Genomic DNA, 26,317 nt, shown 5'->3' with positions numbered 1-26,317 from the left:
GACCACGGATTCATAGCTAGTCACACTAACCACTGCACCATGGAGGCTGAAGGACTGAGATAAAAATTAGAGCATTTTCTGGAGCAGGATAGACTAAACTAGCACAAAGAGTTGGAGGACATTGAGAAAAGCCTTTGTCCTGTAGTGGAATAGGAATGATGGAAGATGATGACATCTGTAAACAAAAGCAGTTTTTCACAAAAAAAAAATATATATATATTAAATGACAAAAAAGAATTCATTCAGATTATGTGGATTTTATTTTTGTTTAATTCATGTATCAGGTACATATCTTCATATTCCAAAACTATATTCTTCAATATTTTGTTATGTAAGATTGTCTTAGTGAAAACATCAGTAGAAAACTACAAAAAAAGACTGCAGCAACCTTAGGAAATGTGGATTTTATGGTAAGAAAAGAGTACAAAACTATTATGAGTAATAATTTCACTGTATAAACAGTATGTTGTTGATTAACCTGATTAGTAATTTTTTTTAATATATATATGTAATTATGTAAAAAAGTACAGAATACAATAAAAACAAGTCACAATTAACACATTTCATAGAATATTGACTTATTACTTGCTTTAAAAAGCAACGTTGTTGGTAGTACATATGTTGGCTCAATCATTAATAAATTGCTCTCTACCATAAACTCAATTTCCTTTTAACTATAACCATAGAAAAATAATAACAGCATTTTAAACTGTTTTGCACAGGCAGGCTGAGACAGTAATAGAGTAATTTTTTTTCAAATATTCAGATTTTTAGAAAAATCCTCACTTTGTGATATGAACATCAGTAACAGTTCTCTAAAAATAACTTGATCGCTTATTCAGCTTTGCTATCCTTGGCTAAGGATGATTTGTATTTCTCATTATGTGCACATTTCTAAATACTCTCAAGTTTCATGATATCTGTATATATACACCAACTGCATATATGTATTTTACTTATCCAAAGTAGTTATATATTAAAAATTTGTAGGGAATCTCAGATAGAATACTATTATGAATCTACCAATATATTCAGATGTGTACTAAAGTTTTGACACAACTAGTGAGATGATTGTTATTAGGACATCTAAATAAAATGTGAAAAAGTCTATTCTTATATGCAAGTAATGGCCAATTCCTTGGAGCTTTGCTATCATATTATACTTCTATTATGAATATGAACTAAAGAATAAACAATGAAAAAAACAATAATCCTTATTCATACTTTCTAACTTGAGTTTTCTACCAACACCTGTTGCTTAACCAATAAGTGGTGTTTTGCTACAACTGAAGGCAGCCTCAACATTGCACTGATCAACCATACGGACACACACTTGCACATACACACCCCCACACATACATTAGCTCAAACAAGAAAGTAAAAAATAACCAATAATTTTAATCTTTAAGGTAATCAATTCATTAATCACAAATGACTTAGATTTGAAGAAAAGAGTAATACTCTTGTAATGGTCAGTTTTTAAAGTACGAACCGTAGTGTTAATTGTTTTATGTCACACCAAAAACCCGCTGTAAAGATTCCCTACAATATCTCCCACAAGTATTAAAATACCAATATAATACAGATATCTCACTCATCATCAGATTCAGCAGTATTAAATAAGTCCATGAGGTTTCTTGAAGTGATGCTGAATGACGGCATTGTATCATCCTCCATAGTTCTGATTCCCAGCTGATCATGGATTGAAGACGTGAAAGCATCACTGTCATTGGCTGGCTGCCTAAAAGAATGGTTGCTTCGAGGGAGAGGAGTGTGCTTGCGAAACAATACTGGGCTGCTTTCTATTCCAGGACTTGAATTTGGGCTGAAACAATGTAAAATAAAACAAATGCACAAAATGGGAAAGTATGCTCCATTCTTTTTTTTTCAGGGGAGGGGGGGGGGGGGGGGTAAAATTAATAAAATTGAGTAATATAACACTGATATACAGGAATATAATATGATGTAAATAGATAAATAAATATAAATAACAAAATTAATGATAAATAAGTAATTAAAGAAAAAAATTAAAAGAACTCAGACACTTAATTAAATACTCAGATATCTAATTAAACACACTCAAATCATTTAATAAAAGTGACTCAGTCATTAAAGTACAGGCACATTCAGATGAACTCAAATCTTTATTTAGAGGGACTCATTTAATTATGAGGATTCAGACATTTAATTAAAGGGGCTCATTAATTTCATTAAAGGAACCACGGTAGTAATCTTCAGGCCCACCAGGAGCTCCCCTGCTCCACACATCTCCCTACCTAAGTGGGAACAGAAGGCATCTATTCCAACTCCAGCTGAGCGGCAAGACACACCGTCCACCACATGTCCCACTAGAATCAATACCTAGCTTCTAGAATATGTAACTTTTGGATGCATTTCAATAGCATTTGTTTGTTGCCATAAAAGAGGATTTACTGTCGATATGAACTTTATACACAAGGAACAATTACTCCATCGAAAACATAGAAACTCCCAAGCTAGATGTATCTGCTGACACAAGAATTGGTGAATTGAAGAAAGCCCCCCCCCCCTTTTTTTTTTCCAACCGATAAATCATTGTGGTAATCACTGATGGTATTGACAGTTGCCACCCTACCTGTTTCTGGTGACTGGAGAAACCACTAGATTGTTAAAGTTCTTCAAGTAGCTGATTGGAGTGGAGTTGTTGTATGGCTTGCTGAGAAACTGTGGCCCTTCACTGCTGGATGAGGACAGGTCACACAGGGGGTGGGCAAAGCTGTGGTCTTCTGAGCCTTCACCTAACAAACAAGAAATGAACTGACTGAGTGACTGAATAACAAACTCTCTTGGCATAGTCATATGCTGCCACAATAAAGACAATAAGGCTGGATTCACACAAGCCACTTTTTAGTGGTCAGTGGCCGCCACAAAATAATGGTCAAAATAGAACACACACATCTCTGTGGCTGCATGCACATGGGCCACTTTTTTGTGGTCGCCACAAAGCAGTGACGAGTTGTGGCAGGCGGGTCCATTTTTCCGACCACGCCACTGTGGCCAGCGATAGATACCGTTGTTTCAAATGGCAGTGTGCACACGAGCCACTATTGGTTGCCACTACCCTGCCACCCGCCGCTTTCCCTCTGTCTTGACACTGACCTATATGAAATGTCATAATGATGTATAAGTATGACCTTCATGCATAACTTGTGTTCAGGATACGATGGATACGCTCTTATATGCTTTCAGAATTAATGTTTCATTTTGTTTCACAGTTTTGCATATTAATTATGGTATGGATTCATTACTAAATGTGGTAGTTTTATTTATCAAGAAGTAGAAAGTGGAAATGTTATGTAACTGCAAAGACTGATAAATTATGTCAATAAATTACATCTAATGTGACTTTATATTCTTCATGTTCAGCCTTACATTAAGATTACCGCAAGTCTCTCTTCTACTGGCACACACGTTCTCATGTTGGTGTCCTGCAGTGTTATACATGGATCAATTACTGTCACAAGATGATCAAAGCTGTCATGTGACTTCCTGAAGTAGTCAAAAAATTTATCAGGGTGCTCTTTTAGCTCTGTAAATAATGTGTGGAATGCTACACGCAGTAGTCTGTTGCTAATTATGGGGTGAACCCATTACTTTCATCTGCGGATTTTGCGCTCCATCTGCACCAAGAGAACACAGACAGCTGCTATCTCTACGAGATACATAACGCCACGTACTGACCTCATTAGTGGCCGCCACCGAGTGGCTCATGTGCATGGTGCACCTACTCACCATTTTTCATGGCGACCATTTTTTGTGGTGGCCACTGACCACTAAAAAGTGTCTCGTGTGAACCCAGCCCAACAGATGACACACACACACACACACACACACACATGTACCATAGTATAAACCCAAAGAAAAAGGAAAAAAGGATTGGTTTAATGCAAGATGTGCAATTGCAAAGGAAAAAAAGAGACAAAGTGTGGAAGAGATTGAAAAGAAATAAGAATCAAAGGAATAAAGAAGATTTTAAGATAGCAAGAATGAATACGTGAAAAGGAGAGAAGAGAAAGGATATGAAAAGGATATTGTCGAAAAGTGCAAGGAAGAACCTAAACTGTTTTATAGATTCATAAATGGAAAAATCAAACCAAGGGAAAAAATAGAAAGACTGAAAGATGGAAATAAGATAATTGAAGATCCTAAAGACATGACTGAGCTACTAAACAAGAGCTTCCAGCAAGTTTTCACAAAAGAATCACAATTCATTGAACCACAAGATGACAAGATAAATGTTTATATGGATGAAGTCATAGTAACTAAAGTAAAGTTTGAAAGGGAAAATGAAGAACTGGATGGAAAGTTACTTAAGGGGAAGAGAGATGAGAACAGTGGTAAAGGACATGGAATCGGAATGGAGAATTGTAGATAGTGGAGTGCCTCAAGGATCGGTATTGGCACCAATACTTTTCCTGGTATATATAAATGATATGCCAGAGAAAGTAAGCAGTTATATGAGCCTGTTTGTAGACGATGTGAAACTGCTGAGACATATAAGAAACAGTAAAGACTGTGAAATTCTGCAAGAGGATCTGAATAAGATTTGGGACTGGAGTATGAAATGGGAGATGGAGTTCAATGTGAAAAAATGTCATGTAATGGAAATGGGAAAGAGTGAAGGGAGACCAAAATGGACATATAGAATGGGATGGATAAATATTTAAAAAAGTTCAAGAAGAGAGAGATCTGAGAGTGACAATACAGGATAATCAACAGCCTGAGAGTCATGTCAATAGGATATTCGATGATACGTATAGAATGGTAAGAAATATAGGATTAGCATTCCACTACATGGATAAGGATATGATGAAAAAGATAATAACCACTATGTTTAAACCAAAATTGGAATATGCAGAAATGGTATGGTCTCCCCATAAGAAGAAACACATAAAAAAACTAGAAAGAATACAAAGGATGGCAACAAAAATGGTTCCAGAACTGGAGGGATTGTCATATGAAGAAAGGTTAAAAGGAAATGGACCTGTCAACATTGGAACAAAGAAGAGAAAGGGAAGACCTAATACAAATTTATAAACTATTGATTAAAATGGAGGAAGTAGACAATGAAGAGTTACTACTAAGAGAAGGAAGAAACGTCAGCAACACAAGAGGGCACAGTAAAAAGTTGAGAAAAGGAAGATGCCTGACATAAAGAAATATAGAGGTTTGGAACAGACTAAGTGAGGATGTAGTATCAGCGAAGAGTGTGCACAACTTTAACCCCTTAGCGACGACTATGACACTGGCATCATATAACGTTTTCCAACGTAGGTGACAAGCGCGACGCCAGCGCTGGAAAACGAGAAGCTCTCTGGAAATTGAACGGCGCGCATAACAATGTATGTGTTGATCCTAAGTGACTAACTGGTACCTCTTTTGCCCCTTAGACGACTCTGTGCTAAAAATAATCAACAGTTCCTGCCTCTGCATCATGGCATCTGCAGAGCGATTATATTCCCTCAGCCGTCCTGTTTCGGCAGTCTTCCTTTAGTTTCTGCTCATCGTGTGTGTGCTGAGCATAGTCTTGACACCTCCACTGATTTACCTGTTCTTGATGAACCAATATCTTGTTCACAGGAGTGTTCAGAGAAGTGGGAAGCGGAAGTTGGATTTTTGGGGTAATCATGGAATTACAGCCAAACGGTCAGTCCAAATGATAATCTGATTTCACAGTTGAATTATACAGATGATTTTCTACAACTTTTATTCAATGAAATTCATTCTAGAATGAAAAACTACAAAAATTATTTTTTTGAGTTTCACTGCAACTTTGGCTCTCTGTAGGCAGTAATTTTCCCAGTAAAAGATTATAAACTATATTTTTCAGACTCCATCACGATAAAATGAGCAACTTTTCTTCCATAAATTTTCCTGTACGTCGCACCAGTAAAAAGTTGGAATTTTTCGGAATCATGGAATTCTAGCCCCACGGTCAGACCAAATCATAATCTGATTTCACAGTTGAGTTATACGGATGATTTTCTAAAACTTTTATTCAAGGAGATTATTTCCAGAATGAGAAACTTTTTTTTTTCGAGTTTCACTGCAACTTTGGCTCTCTGTAGGCATCAAATTTCCTGGTCAAAGATTATAAACTATATTTTTCAGGCTCCATCGCGATAAAATGAGCAACGTTTCTTCAATAAATTTTCCTGTATGTTACACCAGCAAAGAGTTGGAATATTTCAGGAATCATGGAATTCCAGCCAAACGGTCAGTCCAAATCTTAACCCGGTAGCAGCGGGGCTCATGTTTCTTAATGGTCCCTCCAAGCGAGAAAAATGAGAAAAAATCACCCCTCACACAAACCATTTCATAGTATATATCAAAGCATTTGTGATCAGATTATGTATCATCTATTTTGGGGGGTTTATATCATGGCACAAATTTGGCCCGTTGCTGCTACATGGTAAAGCCACAAATTTGGCCCGTCGCTGCTACATGGTAAAGCCACAAATTTGGCCCGTCGCTGCTACATGGTAAAGCCACAAATTTGGCCCGTCGCTGCTACACGGTAAAGCCACAAATTTGGCCCGTCGCTGCTACATGGTAAAGCCACAAATTTGGCCCGTCGCTGCTACATGGTAGAGCCACAAATTTGGCCCGTCGCTGCTACATGGTAAAGCCACAAATTTGGCCCGTCGTAAACTGATTTCACAGTTGAGTTATACGGATTATTTTCTACAACTTTTATTCAATATGATTCATTCAAGAATGAAAAATACAACAAAAATTTACCAAAATTATTTGAGTTTTACCACAACTTTGGCTCTCTATAGCCAGTAAATTTCAAGTAAATTTCAAGGTCAAAGATTATAAACTATATTTTTCAGACTCCATTGTGATATAATGAGCAACTTTTCTTCAATATTTTTTTCTGTACGTCGCACCAGTAAAAAGTTGGAATTTTTTGGGAATCACGGAATTCCAGCCAAATGCGACAACCTAGAAAGAAACGGATTTCATAGCAGGGTGCGCTAGAAAATTTTATACAAAAAATCTTTTATGACTTTTTCTCAGTTTCTAAGTGTATTTTTCGATGACTTTTGCGTCATGGGAGATCACCCAAGAAAAACTTTTGCGTCGCTGTGGGGTTAAGGAAAAGCTGGAAAAATACAGATATGGAGACGGGACCACACGAGCATAAGCCCAGGCCCTGTAAAACTACAACTAGGTAAATACACATGATAAAGTTCCACAAAAGATTGCTATGGAAACTAAAACATAAGAGGATTATATACATATATACATCAATAAAAAGAAGCAGACTTGCCTTACGTTAGTGGCTAAGTTTCAAATAAAGAATATATAACACGAGAACAGGCCACAAATGTACTTCAGAAGTCAAAAAGAATGAGAAACAACACTGGTGTGAAAGCTAACATCATTATGAAGATTTGGGTTAAGTATTATACAATATACAGTAAACCCTTGATATAACAGACTAACTGGGGGGAGCTTAGTCCGTTAAATGTGGTGAAAAAAAAAAAAAAAAAAAAGTAAAATAATACAGACGAACCTAATAAACGTTGGTATATGTTTCTTTTTATTGCGTATATTGTCTGCACGTTGTCTATAAAGCTGCACTTTGCGATGGACTGCGCGGCACTGAGGCCGCCAGGTTGGCAGTGGGGCCGTGTTGTTACGTATAGTATAGGTACAGTATAGGTAAAACTGCGCCAATCTCGCACTGGTACTTTTTTTTTTCCTTTAAGTTTTCAGTGTTATGAAATAATCTGATAACTTTGTCTGTCACAAATCACTAAATGATTGACTTTTCAATGCCTGTTGTACAGCTGCCGCTGCCCGCAGCTGCATCGCAAAATGACTGAGAGATGTTTAACTTGCTTACAGTTTCTACATTTCACTCAACAATCACAAAGATCACAAGTGGACAAACTAGAACAAAACCAGGGAAATTGATATTTTTCCTCTCGTGTTTCCCCCTAGTGCGCATTCGTGGTGGATAGCAGAATGACTTATTTCTGCAAGGAGCTATTTCTCGTAACATCGGCCGGGAATTGGACCACAAACGCAGCCGCAATGTACCGTCCTGGGCTGCGTATTTCCGCGCCCCACACCGAGTGCCGAATAAATTTAAACAAACCAAACATAACCTAACCTACCTAACTGGGGGGCTTAGCCCTCTCGACCCCCATAAGCTGTGTGAGTACTGACACTCTCAAACACTTGGCTATTTTCCATTACATTTATGTCCTGAATTGATGCATCAAACTTTCTTGTGGTATAAATATGTTCTTCATTTGAATGGAAACCACGAGGAGGAAAATACTTCATCAGGTGGGCTGAAAAAGAGTACAGAAACAAAAGGATGGGACAACAGATAAAGGGAGGAGTGCGAGGAGGCCACTATTCTCAGTCAGTCCCCGTGGATTTCTGACTGTCAGACCTTGTCCGTTATATCCGAAATTCGTTATAAGCGGGTCCGTTATATCAAGGGTTTACTGTATATTCAATATTTTTGCTCACCATCTGATAATTCTGTAGTTATATCAGCATCAAAACGATTCATTTTGCTGCTATCCATGTCATCTGTATTCTTCTTCCAGAGGACAGTGATGGGTTTGACTAAGAATAATAACCACAGTGTGACAAAGACCCATGTCTGTGTAAATGCTGCCATTACACTTACTGCCTGTAAAGAAATAGTGTAACATTATTGTCAGCATATAATACCCAATAATAGAGAAAATGATCAAACTTGAATCTAGTGGTACCCACAGTTTGTCATTACAATCCTACATGATAAAATAAATGGACCTTTTCCCAAACTAAGTTTCTTGGAGAGGAGAAAACTGCAGTTCTAGTGCCCACATAACAGTGCACTGCTCATATTGTAATTCCATAACATTACCCACTCATTCTGACATACAATTCTTATAAAATAGTTTGTTGGATTATAAAATACAAAGATTCTGACATATATCATAATATAACTACTTTTACAATCCCTCTATTACTGGTCTGTCCAAATAAACCTTACCGAACTTCTAAAAGCATCTTTAATGCTCTTGCGAAGGAGGACTTTCTTAACTGAAGGGAGTGAGAGAGCTTGATCAGCTGTCAATCTTTTTTGTGGGTTCGGATGTAGCAGACCAAGTAACATATTCTGAAGATCATTTGAAATACCTGAAGGAATTAGAAAATAATGTTATCATAATGGAAGTAATTCTAAACAACTAATGTTGTAAAATAATTACGTGACTATGTAAACAATGTAATAGCCAAGAAATAAACAAGTGTTTATCATATTAGGACACATGGCCTGGACACTTAACAGCCCAGTAATCTGTATATCACATAACACCTTTTTATTTGTTTCTGAACTCAAAGTCTAACAGAGCCAATAATTATAATCTTTCATATACAATCATACCTCAGCTTACGAGTGCCTTAGCTTATGAGTGTTTTGATTTACGAGCGGTGACTTGGTATACAGGGATCCTGTTTGTACAAGTCTTTTTTTTTTTTATGTGTGTTAATTTGTTGCCACCTCAAGGGTGGGGACACAGGCTACATGTAGCCTGTCATGGTTATGCATGTATGTCCCTCTGAGGACGGACCATATACCCTTGCTAGGTGACGACTCAAGAAGGAGAGGGGAGGATGACAATAGACCGACTATTGGCTGACAACAGACTAGCCAACCAATTTTGTCTTTCGACGAGGACTGGTGTGTCTCTTTGTACAAGTTGAAGACATGAACATGGGTTCCCTTTGTTTGCCCAAGAAGAGTGTGCCCAAAGCAGAAAACAATGGGAGTAAACAATGGGAGTAGAGTCTCAGTTAGAGTTGCCACCTTGAGTTAAAAAAATAAGGAATGCAACATCCCATTCTCCAATACAAAATGACTCCATATTTTAAGGAACGGGTGGCAACCCTAAAATTTCTCTAGCCTGCCATGACTGACAGCCTCTGCCCACTGCTGGTGAAGGCAGGAGGAAGGGGAGAGGAATGTTACGACCCGTATTTTACAAGTATTTCAGGATGACTCTTGATAAACATAATTTTATGGACTGGTTTTGCGGTTCACTGAAAAATGCGCTCACTACAGTTTTAAAAAACTGAATTTTATCTGCTTAACCATTCAGACAGCCAAATATGGAACAAATGGCATTCCATATTTTAAGGAAAAGGTGTCAAGTTGGCAACCATAATCTCAGTCTGCATTGTAAACTCATAAAGATAACATTCGTGTGCTCTTGTCCGATTACCTTTGTGCTTTGGTGTGCGATCTTTGTGTTTTCGGCACTACGGTGTGCATTCTTTGTGCTTTAACAATGTCCCCCAGAAAGATGGTTAAAAGGGATGGTGTTGAAAAGACGACAACAGGAATGGCAGATACTATGCTCGCAACAGGAATGGGGTGTGAGCCTTGGCGGCTTGTATGCCCTCTTGGACATAACTATCTCCCGTTCACTCCCCATCACGGACAATATGTCGAGTTAACTTCATGTTGGTGGTTGAACGCACCATATTTTCCGCCATATAAGACGCACTTTTTTTTAAAAAGATTCGAAAATTCACCCTGCATCTTATACCTTGGGGTAATTGTTACTGGTACAAAACCGACAACCAAAACACCTCCGTTTGACACAATAATTCCCAGATGTCCCCAGGAATGAAATACACTGCATTTTACGGCGTATAAAGAGTAATTTTCTCACTCAGAAAAAAAATTAACCTTGCGCGGTATATGCCGAAGGTACAAATTTTGATTGATTTAACCCTTTCATTGCTAAACGTTCGCAGCGAGCGTTAGGCGTATTTGCTTGTGGTGCTAAACACTCACTGCGAGCTCCACCCGCACTCAAATATCCCGCGTATGAGTGTTCCAACACTAATTCTCACAACACAGGATTGCCAATTGAGTGGGTTCTTCACTAAATTTGGTGGAAAATCATATCAGCCCAGCGCGGCAAATCTACGGACGAGTAACTGGTGGATGTTCTTGCCCAATATAGCGGCATTTTTGCATAGCTTCACCTATCACCTGACTGATTCTTTGACCAAATAGTTGTAAATATTGCAGTTGGCAATACTCCCTTGCCAGTCTGAAGGAGAGATGTCTGCAGTTACATCAATATGGCTGATCATCCCGCACACACCGACGTAAGTGTTAACATTCAACACTCCCTGAACGTGCATGTACATTCGCAAGAGAGGCATACATAACCGACTCTAAAGATCTGGACCTCCTCTTTCCAGTGGTGTTTTTGGTTTTTAGCTGTGATGAACAGTTTTTGAGATACAGAGGTTAAAAGAGACTCCCCATTGGGCTGCCCGACTGCGCCTGAGGGGATAGTCGCGTCCGCACCGCGTGCAAGGAAAGGGTTAAATAATAAATAGTGTGATACAATGGAAAAGAGAAGTGTGAATAAGCAGAAGATAGGAGAAAAACATGTGAAAAGATAAAACCAAACAGGTTACAAGAAAAGAAGGCACGCCACGTGTTACGCGGCGTAAACACGAAATGCAACACCGTCTAGGCCTACCAAAACCTTACCATTGGGGTATAAGACACAGAGTGATTTTTTTAATCATCTTTTTTGAAAAAAAAAGGGGGGGGGGTCTTATATGGCTGGAAATATGGTAGCTGTTGCTCGGGCCCTGATCGAATGGCAAATAGATTGTTGATCTCCGCCTCGTCTGTCCATGTCCTTCAACTTCTGATGTGTGTGTGTGTGTGTGTGTGTGTGCATGTGTATTTACAAAGTTGTAGTTTTACAGGGCCTGGGCTTACACTTGTGTGTGTGTGTGTCAGTGTGTGTGTGTGTGTGTGTGTGTGTGTGTGTGTCCTTGCACGTGTGTGTGTCATTATATAATTCATGTCTTCAGGTACTGTACACTTACCATTTGCCGCTGGAGGAAGCATGCCCTGCCTCAGCATCTGCCAAGCCTCCCCATGTTTGGGGAGGTCAAGATCTGTGGCCAACTCCAGGATCGTCATCCCCAAACTGAAGAGGTCAGCAGGAGGACCAAACTCCAACTTCATCACCTCTGGTGCTAAATATTTAGGGTCCCCTTCTACAGCTTCATGATCAGAACCCTGATATATTAAAATGATAGAAATGTGACAAAATAAGTAAAAGCCTGTATTTCATAACAAGGCAACAGGTGTTAAAACATCAATAAAACAAAATAATATACCTAACAGCTCATAAAAATTTAAGAGAAGTTAATTAACTTTATCTAAGTATTGATAGCCTCTATGATATCAAAATAATTTAATTTCACCTATCAGTACAAAGGCAAAAATATTTTAGAAAACAAATAAAGGTACTTTACCTGTGATAAATCAATGACTAGACCAAAGTCACCCAACTTGCACAAGCCATCATAGCCAAAGAAAATATTTTCTGGTTTGATGTCCATGTGAACCAGGTTATGCTTGTGTAAATGCCTCACACCCTGAAAAGTAAGTTAAAAAACATGATATATGTCCATGATGAGCATAAAGGCAGGCAGGAGTAATGAAAGGGTGTACATGAAGTTTGGCATGACTGATAAAGAAATAGGAATGAATACATAGTAGATAAGAACAGACAAAACACACTGAGGTTGCTTATTGTGGGAGAATATGGGAGCATAAATAACATTAGTAAAAAAACAAGGTAAACAGAAGCATGGGTGTAAGATGAACCAGTGGGATTTTTTGGGGGTCTATGTTGGCGTCACTGTACTGAAAGGGTTAATATGTCTTTAGCCCTTGCAACCTGCAGGAACTGACATGGAAGGAGTAAAAAATCAACATCTAAATTTATAAAATGTAGTAGTAAAGTAGTAGGCTGCATGATATGAAACATGACAGGCACCACTTCATGTGGTGCGCACCGTTACTATATCCTGCGGGGCAGAACTAACGGGGAGGGGTCAGTGACCATCAGCTGCTTTGTTTTAATCCTTTTAGCCTTGACAAGGAGCAAGTCTCCATAACACTACATTGGACTGGCCACCCATTGGTGGCCTCTAATACTTTTATCGAGTTTTTAGAGGCAGGAGCGATGGCCAGAGGGCGGCAGAAGAGAAAGGAATGTATGAGACTGGTGTCTATAAATGTGAATGGTTTAGGTGGTGAGGAAAAGAAAAGAGTGATGACTGAAAATTTTGTAAATGGAAGAGTGGATGTGTTGGGAGTGAGTGAAACACATATTCGAGGAACTGGTGTGAGTGATGGTAGAGAGGGTACATGGGAGGGTGTGCCTGGGGGGGGTTGTATGGACGGGGATAGATGAGAAGTATAGAGGCAGGAGTAAGGAAGGATGTGCTATTGTTATGTCTGAAAGAGTGTGGAATGGTGTGACTGATTATGGTTGGAAGGGATCAAGAATTGTGGGTGAAAGGAAAAGTAGGTTTAGAAAAGTATGCATGGGTGTGTATTTATGCACCAGTAAATGTGAAAAGTATAAAAGGACTGAGAGAAAGGGAAGCTTTTTGGGAGGAAATGAATGCATGTTTGAAGAGTTTTGAGAAAGAAAGGAAACTTATTATGATGGGAGATATGAATGCTAAAGTGGGTGATGAATGTGTGATGGATGTGGTGGGAAAATGGAGGATACCTGGGAAGAATGAAAATGGAGAGTGCCTGGTGGATGTCTGTGCTGAGAGGGGAATGTTCCTAGCAAACACCTTTCAGCACAAGAATATCCACCGATACACATGGAGGAGGGGAGAAGATAATGAGCAAAAAGGATTGATTGATTATGTGGCAGTAAATGAAAGGCTTAGAAAAGAAATTTGTGACGTGAAGGTAGTAAGAGGAATGTTCGATGGATCTGACCATCTTGCAGTGCTGGAAAAGTTAAAGCTGAAAGAAAAGTGGGTGTTTGAAATGAAAGGTGAAGTAAAAAAGGAAATACTGAAGATAGAAAAGTTACAGGAAAAAGAAATAAAAGATGAGTATAACCGTGAAATGGCAGAGGCCTTAACCCTTTAAGTGCTATGGCCGGGCATGGATAGAACCCCGTACTGCAGGAGCCGGGGAGAAGTGAAGACAAAATTCACACGTTAGCATCTCAGAAGTAGCGGTGTGATTTGGGAGGGAGGGAGGAAGTAATGAATGAAGAGGGGGAAAACGCAGGTGTGTTCCTATTGGGGAGGATTAGCAGAGATAATTATCTTCCTCTTTCTCTATTCCTTCCTTTCTTACTCTCTTCCTGTCTTCCTCTCTTTCTTTCTTCTTTCCTTTCTTACTTGCTTTCTCCTTTCTTTCCATTTTACTTTTTCTTTCTTTCTTTCTTTCCCTTTTTTCTTCTCTATTTCTCCTTTATTTATTCCCTTTTTTCTTTCTTTATCTCTTTATTTTGCTTGCTTTCTTTCTTTCTCCCATTCTTCTTTTCTTTCTCCTTCCTTCTCTCTTTGTTTGTTTTTTCTCTTTATTTCTTTATTTCATTCTTGATTTCTCTTTCCTTATTTCTTTCTTTCTTAGTCTTTTCACTTTCTTTATATTTTCTTTCTTCCATTCATTCTTCTTGGATATTTTGAGGAGGGGAGATCATTATAGAAAGGATCTGTCTCTCTCTCTCTCTCTCTCTCTCTCTCTCTCTCTCTCTCTGTCTCTCAGTCTCTGTCTGTCTCAGTCTCTGCCTCTATCTGTCTCTGTCTCTCTCTGCCTCTGTCTCTCAGTCTCTGTCTCCGTCCCTTTCTGCCTCTCTCTCTGTCTCTGTCTGTCTGTCTCTGTCTCTCAGTCTCTGTCTCCCTCTGCCTCTCTCTCAGTTTCTGTCTCTGTCCCTCTCTACCTCTGTCTCAGTCTCTGTCTCCCTCTGCCTCTCTCTCAGTCTCTGTCCCTCTCTGCCTCTCTGTCTCTGTCTCTCTCTCTGCCTCAGTCTCTGACTCTGACTCTGTATCTCTCTCTCTCTCTCTCTCTCTCTCTCTCTCTCTGGTGGTGGTGGTCGTGGTGTGTGTGTGTGTGTGTGTCCCCTTAGCCCCCCCCCCGTGTCCCCTTAGGTCCCTTCCCCGGGTTGTGGATGGGTAGGTAGGGAGGGTGCTAATCTGATAATGTCACTTTTCCCTTGGATGTGTAGCTTACCATTTCTGGTGCAAACTAGAAAAAAAAGACTCATATTTTTGGTAGAGCTCACATGTTGTTTTGAAAAAGTTGTATATAATCATGGATAAACTAAGCTGATATTATTTCCTTTTCAGCTGTTACTATGTACAATAAAATTATTCAAATAAAAAGCGAAGAAAAATTGTGGGAGCTTAAGATCCACATACATTACTAACATGTCTCACACTAATGTCTAGTTTTCAGAACACTGCAATAACTACTAACCTGCAGCAAATCCACCAAGTACTCCCAGACGAGAGATTCAGGAAGGTCATGCCGGTCTTCTGCCATGTTAGCCAGGGATGTCTTGCACACCTCAGTTAGCAGGTAGAGGTGCTGCCGCTCCTCCCATGCACGAAAAAACCTAACACAATTCTTGTGCTTTGGCAGCTTCTCATGTTTCTGTACTTCTGTCATTCGCCTCCGCCTGGTTTGGAAATGGAAGGGTGAGGAGAAAAACAGAAACAATCATTACTCTGTCTTCTGCCTGATGCTCATCCAATCCCATCAACGCCAAATCTTCCTGTATACACCTTCTCCATGTTTTCTAGGTCTACCAACTGGTCTCCTTCCTTCTACCTCTAATCTCTCCCAAACTCCCAGCACTGTATCCTCCCCTGCCCTCTTTACATGTCCAAACCATCAGAGTCTTTCCCTTTTGAGCACTGTTTCCAGGTCCTCTATACCAGAGGTTCCCAAACTGTGGTCCGCGGACCCCTGGGGGGCCGGAAGAAGGCCCTAGGGGGTCCGCAACACGATGAAAGAAATTAATATTTTTCAACTCTCCAGAAAAAAAATATACAGAATAAAAATATATCATTAATTCTCTATCATCCTAGTGTCGGTGGTATCGATACTTCGGCAGGAATAAGGAAATATTAAATGTACTACGTTGCACTGGGTATCCCAGTATAGTAATGATAAATTTTGTTCGGTTGGGACTCATCATGTCTGGGAGTCCTTGGTATGGTCAAGTTTGGGAACCTCTGCTCTACACCCCACTACATCATAACTCTGTAGCAACATATGGTCAAGATTAAAACATACAGGTTTGGTGCATAAGACTCTTCATAGTCCTTTTAGTAATATATGCTTAATTTGTAATCCAGCAATGAGAGCTCAATAATTATGATAATTATCACCTGACCTGAGTCAGGTTATCAAAGGTAAGGTAAAGGTGGGTGCATACGCTATAGCTACGTGTGGCTGTGGTGCTCATCTCTGATCTGTTTGAGCCCGTGGTAGGTAAGAACCAGTTACCCCGGGACACGAGTCAATGTGAAATCTGATTACCACAGTTTATCTTCCCCAGGTTTCCCAAGGTACCCATTTATTGACCAGTCAGAAAGGGAGGATGAACAGATAGGTGAGTTGCATGTTGACTGCCCAGGCCGGGATTTGAACCTAGGCCCGCAGTGTAGTAGCCAGGCATGCTGACCACTAGGCCATGGAGGCATAGTTTTATTAATTACATTTTTAGACACATTTGGCACATCTTTCCATGCTAACTCCATTGATATCATAGTAAGGAATGTTATATGGCATATAGCTATGGTTAAAATCCATAAGTTGCATGTAGGCCAGGTGAGTGAGGTCAGGCTTGCTGAGGTGTGAATTGTAAGTTGATAAATGGGTAGTTTCAAGAAAATCAAATCCCCTCCTGCTGGATGTTTTTGTTGTGGAAGGCAAAAACAGACAAACAGGCAGCCAAAGAGAGACAGAGAGAGAAAAATACATCTACTAGTCTTGTAAAGGGTTGGTAGGTAAACAATTAAACAATTACAATATTTAGGGGCTTCGGGGTGTAGGTTGAGTCAAGATTTGAGACTAGAGACATCTACAGTTTTTCACTTTTATGGGGGGTCTATAGCCCTGCCTTATTTGTGCAGGGGGAGGAGTACATAATCACCTGTGAATACTGGGGGGTAGATGAATTGAGCACAAATATTTTCTTTACATTGTCAACCTGTCACCTTCACAATGGAATCTGAGAAGAGTCCATCCTGCTTGCTAGCATGTAAAGTATTAATCTTAAGTATACAATGAAACCCAAGCCCGCACTCCTATACTTTCACTTTAAGTAATGATTAAGATAAAAATGTATTCAGACAATAAGGACGCTTGAAAATAATCTTATATACCTGTCTCCTTCACCCCGGAATCTGAGTAGAGTCTTCTTACAAGCATAGAGGCGTCCATCCTCCTTGCTCCTCACACGATACACTTCCCCAAAGTAGCCAGCGCCGAGTCTCTCCTCAATGACGTAACACTGCTCGAAGTACAGCTCGGACTTCTTGGCACTGTACACTGAACTCTGGACAATGAAGGCTGCTCCAGAAAACACCAATTAGTTTTATTTATTACATTGCAAAACACATGTGGCACATATCTCCATACTAATTCCATTGATATAGTAAAGAATATGGTGTAGCATAATTTACAGCATTGTACAGCATAATTTATCCCGAGTCAGAATTCTTCATATTGTAATTATGGAGAAATTGGCATATAAAAATTCTCTAAAAATCACTGAAAAAAAAAAAAAATAAATAAAATAAAAAATAAATAAATAAATAAATAAAAGTAAGAAAAATATATACTAGTTGCCAGTGAAACATTCATTTGAGGTTCAAACTGCAAGGAGGCTGCCATTGTAATGTATTGGGTGGGAAAAGAAGTTGGAAAATGGAGTCTTTAGTCTGCAATGTGGTGCATATTGAAAGACACAAAGACCTCTTTCAGAGGCATCGACTTTTCACTGTCCACAGTGGACAAAATTATATATATATATATATATATATATATATATATATATATATATATATATATATATATATATATATATATATATATATATATATATATATATATATATATATATATATATATATATATATATATATATATATATATATATATATATATATATATATATATATATATATATATATATATATATATATATATATATATATATATATATATATATATATATATATATATATATCATCATACATCAATAGAAAGTTTTTAGCTTGACAAACTCAATGGAATCAGTGTTTGTGTGAAATTGTGATAATTATATAAATATAAAAAAATATAAAAAAAACACGTAAAGGTGTATTTTTCAGATAAGATACTAATTCTGTAGCAAGGTGAGTTGCAGTAACAATGCAAATGCCTTTCTGCTAGTGTTCTTGCCTGTGTCTGGGATATTACTGTACATTATGATGTTCAATCTAAATCTATTATCAATAAAAACAAAGCTGAAAGTCAAGCTTCCAGGTATAGTGGTATGACTGTTATCGATACCTTGGCTTGGCGATTCCACTAGCTTAATTTCTCCTGGCAATCTGGCAGACAATGGCATCGTGGAGGAAATGCGGCATTTGACAATACACAAAATGATTCTCAATATTCACTATGGTTTGGATCACACACACACACACACATATATATATATATATATATATATATATATATATATATATATATATATATATATATATATATATATATATTTTTCCGGTGGGGCCTGATGGTCGGCCCAGCCCGTTCTGGCACAGGCAGTGTTTATAGCGGCGCCATCTTGCATTGGCTCATGCTGCCTCTGGAGCTCATCTTTAATCCTAGAATCTAGAGTCCGGGTTGATAGGTGGTCTTCTGGACAGCATGTGGGTAGTTTTAAGCCACTCGTGGCTGAAAAATCCCAGCTTGGTGGCACGGCGGGATTGAACTCGCGTCCTCCTGAACACGGTGGTGTTACTCTGTCGATTCAGCCACCGCCTCTCCTAAATATATACGTATATATATATATATATATATATATATATATATATATATATATATATATATATATATATATATATATATATATATATATATATATATATCAATGAGAACTGATTTTACCCACTTTAAGTCATTTTGATAAAAAATTACATAAAACCAAAGCTGTCAGGGTTAACCTATAATTGTTTTGTTTTGTATGAAGTACATGGTGATGATTTCTTCTCTGCTATATTTAAATGAAAGAGTACTGGACTCTGCTTCACAGCTTACAGAGAAGCTCTGACCAGAGGAACATTTAGGCACAGTGATGCCTGGTACACAATGTTTGAAAAGTTCATTACAAATTCTCAAAATTAATGCAAGGTACAAAACATGTGGCTTTGAATATGTAACTTAAAATAACTTGGCATGTTTCTAGCATTTCCTTTCAGTACTTACAAGTATCTGAGTCTTCCCTGAAAGACACTGGCTGAGGTCTATCACTGTCATTGATGCGTGAAAAAATTCTCGTAACTGGACAACTCTTGACTGGGGCTCTAGGAGGGGCAGCAAATTTTGGTGTGCCTCGGGACTGGAAAAGTACATACAATTAATACAGGACAAGGGTAACCATGTCATGGTTTCTGAGTTATTAGTATAAAGCAGCTTCCCTGAATAAGAAAAAAATCATTGAAAGATAAAGGCAAATGTCTAATGGAGTAAAGCAGAACTTCCACTAGGATCTTTTGCCTAGAGGCATAGCCTCTTTGCCCTGGGGTTACATTTATGGGTGTGGTGCTGTGCTATGTCTAAGCTGTCCATGCGTGATTTTTCTATATGTTTATTGGTGTATATATTTTTGATTATTTTTTATTTATTTATTTATTTTTACAGCAAAGGAAACAGTTCAAGGGCTTAAAAATAAATAAAAGCCTGCTACTCACTGCTACTAAAAAGATTAGAGGAGTGGCCGAGAGAGAAGTCAATTTCGGGAGGAGAGGTGTCCTGATACCCACCTCTTGAAAGAGTTTAAGTCGTAGGCAGGAGGAAGTACAGATGAAGAAAGATTGTTCCAGAGTTGACCAGCATAAGGGATAAAAAAGTGAAGATGCTGATTAACTCTTGCAAAAGGGGTTTGGACATTAAAGGGATGAGCTTGAGTAGAAAGTCATGTGTGGCAAGGCCGCGGGAGGGGGGTAGACATGCAGTTAGCAAGTTCAGAAGAGCATTCAGCGTGAAAATATCAATAGAAGATAGAGAGGCAACATGGCGGCGGAATTTAAGAGGTAGAAGACTATCAGTAAGAGGAGGAGGGCTGATGAGACGAAGAGCCTTAGGCTGGGGTCAAACATACGAGGTTCAGTGATACATTTCACTGCGGATTGAATTTTGGTGGTTCACTATGGTTCATATGGAGCGGTATCTTAATCGCAATGAACCGCCATGCATATGGCGGTTCTGTTATGCAGAGATACGTTTGAAATACGGATAGATACGGCATAGTTACGGTCTAGTTATGGATAGAGGCATTCCAATTGCCGACCTGTTACAGATAGTTGCCTTTCAGTTACGAAACTGTTACGGCAAATACGGAACATATACGGAGCCATTATGGAGCATCACGGATAGATTGCTTTGTTTGTGCCACATATAGAGGAAAGCCCCTAGTAGCCGCCTTGGTGCCGGACCAATCCACCCAACATATCATACATCGGCGCTGACGGGCGTATCATTGCGGATCAAATACGTTCACTATGGATCGACTACGTTCAATATGGAACGATTGCACACAATACGAATTTATTGCGTATCTCTTGGGGAGCCACTGCATTTCGATTGCGGATGCTCAGCCGTGGTATTTTTGAGCATTTCAAACAAACCACAGCCCCTCCACGGTTCTGTGCGGACGGTTACGGATAGTGGCGGATTATGGCGGATGGATATACGTTTTATTGCGGATAGCTATCCGCAATGAATCGTATTGCTGAACCGTGTATGTGTGACTCGGCCCTTAGACTCCACTCTGTCCAGAAGAGCTGTGTGAGTGGAGCCCCCTACACATGAGATGCATACTCCATACAAGGGCGGACAAGGCCCCTTTTTCCTTTCCTGCCACCTTTGGCTGGAGGGATGGGGGTGGGGAGGAGCCTTCGCCTTTGCTATCCTTCATCTTCCACCTTTGATTAGATAGTTAGTGTAGCTTGTCACAAACAGCCTCGTAAGGACCAGCAGGTCTGCTGTTGTTTGTTCTTCCTTTGTGTCCTATATGGATAGCAACTGTGCGGGGAGAAGAACTGGTGGAGACGATACAGAACGGCCAACCTCGAGGAAGCTGATTTAGTGAGAGAGGAGATGTGAAGTTTCCAGTTAAGATTTTGAGATAAGGATAGCCTGAGGATATTTAGTGTTGAAGAAGGTGACAGCTGAGTGCTGTCAAAGAATAGAGGATAGATGTTTAGAAGATTGTGTCGAGTAGCTAGGTGGAGAAATTGAGTTTTTGAGGCATTGAAGGACACAAGGTTCCTTTTACCCCAATCGGAAATGATGGCAAGGTCTGAGGTTAAGCGTTCTGCAGCCTCCAGTCTGGAGTCATGGAATTACTATTGAAAGGGTCTTTTATTGAAAGAAGTTGAATAATGCAGAGTGGAGTTGTCAGTGTATGAGTGGATAGGACAGTTTGTAATGGAAAGATCATTGATGAATAACAGGAAGAGAGTGGGTGATAGGATAAAGCCCTGTGGAACACCACTGTCGATAGGTTTAGGGGAAGAACAGTGACCGTCTACTACCGCAGAGATAGAACGGCCAGAAAGGAAACTGGAGATAAAGGAACAGAGAGAGGGATAGAATCCAAAAGAGGGCAGTTTAGAAAGCAAAGACTTGTGCCAGACTCTATCGAAAGCTTGCGATATGTCTAGTGCAACAGAGAAAGTTTCACCGAAACGGCTAAGAGAGGATGACCAAGAATCAGTTGAGAGTAAGAAGATCGCCAGTAGAACGCCCCTTGTGGAACCCATACTGGTGATCAGATAGAAGGTCAGAAATGGAAAGGTGCTTTTGAATCTTCCAGTTAAGGATTGATTCAAAAGTTTCAGATAGATAAGAAAGAAATGTAGTGAAGACAATAGGAATAACACTCCTTTAGAAAAATCTAGCATTAAATATGAGGCGTCCAGAGGTAAAGGGACGACATCACCAAAACCGTTTTGAGTAAAAAACATTCAAAGTTTAGCTGTTTTCCTCTTGACTTACCAAGTTCCGGTTATTGTTTGTATTAATTTTAAATGTATGGCCTGGCTGTATAGGAACTTTTTTTTCTTTTGTATTGAAAAGTAAATCAATTTTATAGCTAAATTTTTATACCCCAGTTGGAAATTGGTTATGATAATTGGAATATCCATAATGAATGTGGATTTTTAAAATCTATGCTGTTCACCTAAACTACGGTATGAACCATTTCATTTTATTACAAAATGCTGATTTTTTTTTATGGAATTAAGTATATCACTGTGAAAAACAAGTATCTTTGTGGTATTCTGGATGAGCAGTACTCACTAACACTAGTGATGGATGGCTCCAGCACTGAGGAAGAGGCCGACCCCGAACATGATTTGACTGACACTGAGGAGAGGGGTGGCTTCGAAGACCCCTACAACTTTCTGGACTACCATGATTCTGGCTCAACCTCTGACCCAAACTTTTCCTAAATGCTATACCATAATAACAAGGAACCTAAGGGGACACGCCGACCACCACCACCACCACCACCACGTGGCAACACGGGAAAAAATCGCTGCCACGTCATAGAATTTAAACAAATCGTTGTTATAAATCATATAATCCTAAACATTGACACTCATTGTACTATGTAGCTTCCTTTACTATACCCAGTACACAAAATATATAAAATATCACTTTCAAATAGCATATGCATGGGAAATAAGAGAGAGAGAATGTACGAAGGTTGATTTGGCAGCATGGCTAGAGGTAAACAATGATACCAACTCCACCCTGAACCGACTTCATGCTCTGAACAGAGTATAAGTTACATCAGTTGGGTATTTCTAGTAACATATTGTCTTGGATCCACAACTTTCTTACTGGGAGGAAAATGTCAGTTGTGGTTGACGGTTATTCTAGTGCTGGCAAAAGTGTGATGAGTGGTGTTCCTCAAGGTTCAGTCCTGGGTCCTGTTCTTTTTCTTATTTACATTAACCATCTGGCCTCATCACTTGGCTGTCAATATAAGATCTTTGCTGACGACTTAAAAATTTACATGAAGGTTCAGAGTAATAATATTTCCTCTACAATCAGGCTACTTTCCAGCAAGATACTGATGTACTGAATGGAATGGCAAAATCATGGGGTCTTAACCTTCACCCAGACAAGTGTGTGGCTTTAAGATTTGGCAGAGATCTCCCTCCTGCTGGCCTTTACGACCAGTACTTCATTAGTGATATTCCTATCCCATTTACCACTCTGAGCAGAGATTTAGGGGTAATGATTGCTACTAAACTGAAATTTCATGACCATATTCGTTCTGTGGTTTCCAAAGCGGGTGGTGTGGCTTCCAATTTATTGAAATCAACACTATGCCGTTCTCGTGACTTTATGATGGCACTGTACACTACTCATGTTCGTCCTCTACTTGAATTCAGCTCAGTTGTGTGGAACACTGGCTATATTGGTGACATTAAGCTACTAGAGTCAGTCCAGCGAAGGTGGACCAAAAACATAGATGGCCAAGAGAAATTGTCCTATGCAGACAGGCTTACTGCTCTTGAGCTTTTTTCTGTTCACGGGAGGTTATTGAGGGCTGATTTGATTGAGTGTTGGAAGATCATGCATCATGCAAAAAAGATTACGTTCAGACTGTGAAAAAAAATTCAAACAGAAATATTGATTAACTTTGTAAAACAGGAAATTACTATTAAATGTTGTGAAATCTGTGAACATGGCTCGGTTGTCCGTGGAAATTGTGCTACCTGCCTGGTTAAGCTATATAATGGTTTAGCTAAAGATGAGTAAAACAGCCTCTGTCCTCTGATTGAAAAGGAGATAGTGTTGAGAGATCATGCACCTTAGTTTAATGCGAAAATACTGTGGGCAAAAAGAGAGAAGAAGAAAAAAGAAAGACTGTGGCGTAGGCAAAAAACAGATGAGGCAAGAAGAGCATACTAGGAGGCAAGAAACAAAGAAAATCGGCTTGTGATAAAGCGGAAAAGAGAATACTATCGGAATAAGGTTGTGGAGGCAGGGCCTAACATCAATAAATTATATAAGGTGCTTGACAGTTTGACTGGAAACAGAAAGGTTAACAAGCTTCCGGATGGTTTCTTGGATGAAGTGCAGGCAAATAAGTTTTTAGACTTTTTTGACAAGAAAATTGAGTTATCATGAACTTTACAGGCAATGGTTACCATGGATCCGTTGTGGAAACTCTAGTTCCTGAAATAAAGTTAACAAGCTCTCAACAAGTGGATGTGGCTGTGGTGAAAACTATCGTACACAAGGTGAAACTGACGTATTGTGATAACGATCCCTTGCCGATAAGTGACATCATTAAGAGTGAAAACTTTAGTGATTTCTTAAATATTATGACTGTGATAGTTAACTATTATTTATATATTATTATGACTGTGATAGTCTTAAATATTATGACTATGATAGTTAACACTAGTATTGAAAACAAGACTCTTCCTGAGAGTGAGAAAGTGGCGATCGTGAAACCTATCGTTAAAGGTAAATTGGACCCACAGTGTTCTGATTTTGTTAGATTTGAGTGCTGTGTATGACACGGTGGAGCACAGTCTATTGCTTCAGGATTGTAAGAATGTTGGAATTGAGAGTGGTGCGCTGGATTATCTGAGGAGTTACCTTGAGATCAGAACTTACTGTGTGCAAATAGGTAAATCGTTCTCTGCTCATAAACTTTTGCAAAAAGGAGTCCCCCAGGGAAGTGTACTGGGTCCAATTTTATTCTGTGTTTATACTATCGGTCTTTTACATTTGCTAAGAAGGCATGAAGTTGACTTTAAACTGTATGTTGATGATACACAGTTCTATTTGTCGCTGAGTGATGTGAAAAACACCGAAGATAAGCTGAGCAGAATTATGGATGATGTTGGGAAATGGATGAATTCTAAGCAATTGAAGCTGAATGAGGATAAAACTGAATGCTTGATTGTGGGGAAGAACAAGGATCTCTGGAGGCTAGATATTTCCACTCTTCGGATAAAAGATGACACTATGACTGTAAAAAAGTCAGTCAAAGATTTAGGTGTGATACTTGACTGCACTCTTATCATTCAAAGAACAGATCAATCAGGTGGTGAGAATGGCAGGCTACCATCTAAGAAATATTGCATTTGTCAAGAAATACCTGGATGATAAGACTATGAAGATGCTTATATATAATCATGTAACTAGTAAGCTGGATTATTGTAACTCACTTTATTATGGCCTTCCTAAATATCTGCTGAAGAAACTACAACTTGTTATGAACAGAGCTGCAAGGCTAATAAAGGGTCTGCCCCCCCGTGAGAGAATAAAACCTGCACTTATAGACTTGCATTGGCTACCCATTAAGGCATGAGTATTCTACAAGATATGTGTCTTGACTTATCAAGCAATGCGTCTTGGTAAACCTGGATATTTGAGAAATTTACTACAGGATTTTCATTTGGACACCGCCACGTCAGTGAGACACAGTACAGAACAGTATAGACTCTATGAGCCCAAGGTCAACCTGGAACTGGGTTTCAGAGCATTAGTTGGCATGGCTCACAGGGAAAGGTCATCCAGGTAAGAAATACAGGTAAGAATTGTGTCAACTTGTTCAATGTCATGTTGGTCAAGTAGCCTCGTCATGTCATGAAATATAGTAATGAGTTGCAACTCACATGAATGCTAAGGTCGAAAGCCGTGTTGTGAGTCAGTAAGGAGCTTGATTGTGTCAAGGTGATTCATCATGTGTTAATGTATTGTGTTCGAAAATTTAACATGGAATCGATGTTAGTAAGATGGGGCGATAATTGGCTGGGTAAGTCCGGTCACCTGTCTTAAATAAAGGGTTGATGTTTGCCAAAGCAGGGGTTGGGTGAAGATGGCCTGGGGGATGGGGACAAGGGATTTGCGGATGAAGGCGGGAATGTTGTCGGGGCCTCTGGTTTTAGTAGTGTCAAATCCTTCCAGAAATTTATGCATTCTTAGTCGTTTTATTTACCTTTTTGGTGGAGAGTGGTCGTTCCCCTTCAATGAACACTGGGGCAGGACGGTGGAAAGAGTCAGTAGTGCTCCCGACACTCAACATCCTTTTCGCGGGAAAACCATCAAAACAAACACTGCCGCACGGCGCAGGCGCGTACAGGGCAACAGGCCTAAGAAATAATAGCTAACAATGCCTTTGTTAAGGGTGGAGGAGATCAACCTTAT

The 26,317-nt window shown here is 39.2% G+C and overlaps 1 protein-coding gene across 1 annotated transcript; it reads right to left on the bottom strand.

Annotated features, from left to right (window-relative positions):
- Window positions 1-241: 241 nt before the first annotated feature.
- Window positions 242-26,274, bottom strand: LOC126985137 (membrane-associated tyrosine- and threonine-specific cdc2-inhibitory kinase-like). Its single transcript, XM_050839690.1, has 10 exons — window positions 26,109-26,274; window positions 19,343-19,475; window positions 17,254-17,440; window positions 15,338-15,539; window positions 12,352-12,474; window positions 11,917-12,112; window positions 9,047-9,192; window positions 8,533-8,698; window positions 2,615-2,777; window positions 242-1,825 (listed from the first exon to the last, which is right to left on the bottom strand). The coding sequence occupies exons 1-10, from the start codon at window positions 26,193-26,195 to the stop codon at window positions 1,591-1,593; spliced, it is 1,638 nt and encodes a 545-aa protein (XP_050695647.1). The 5' UTR covers window positions 26,196-26,274; the 3' UTR covers window positions 242-1,590.
- Between the last annotated feature and the right edge of the window lie 43 nt (window positions 26,275-26,317).

The sequence above is a fragment of the Eriocheir sinensis genome, chromosome 58, assembly GCF_024679095.1.
Source record: "Eriocheir sinensis breed Jianghai 21 chromosome 58, ASM2467909v1, whole genome shotgun sequence".
Lineage (NCBI taxonomy): Eukaryota > Metazoa > Arthropoda > Malacostraca > Decapoda > Varunidae > Eriocheir > Eriocheir sinensis.
The sequence above is the reverse complement of the archived record's forward strand: the minus strand, read 5'-3'. Positions and strand labels throughout refer to the sequence as shown.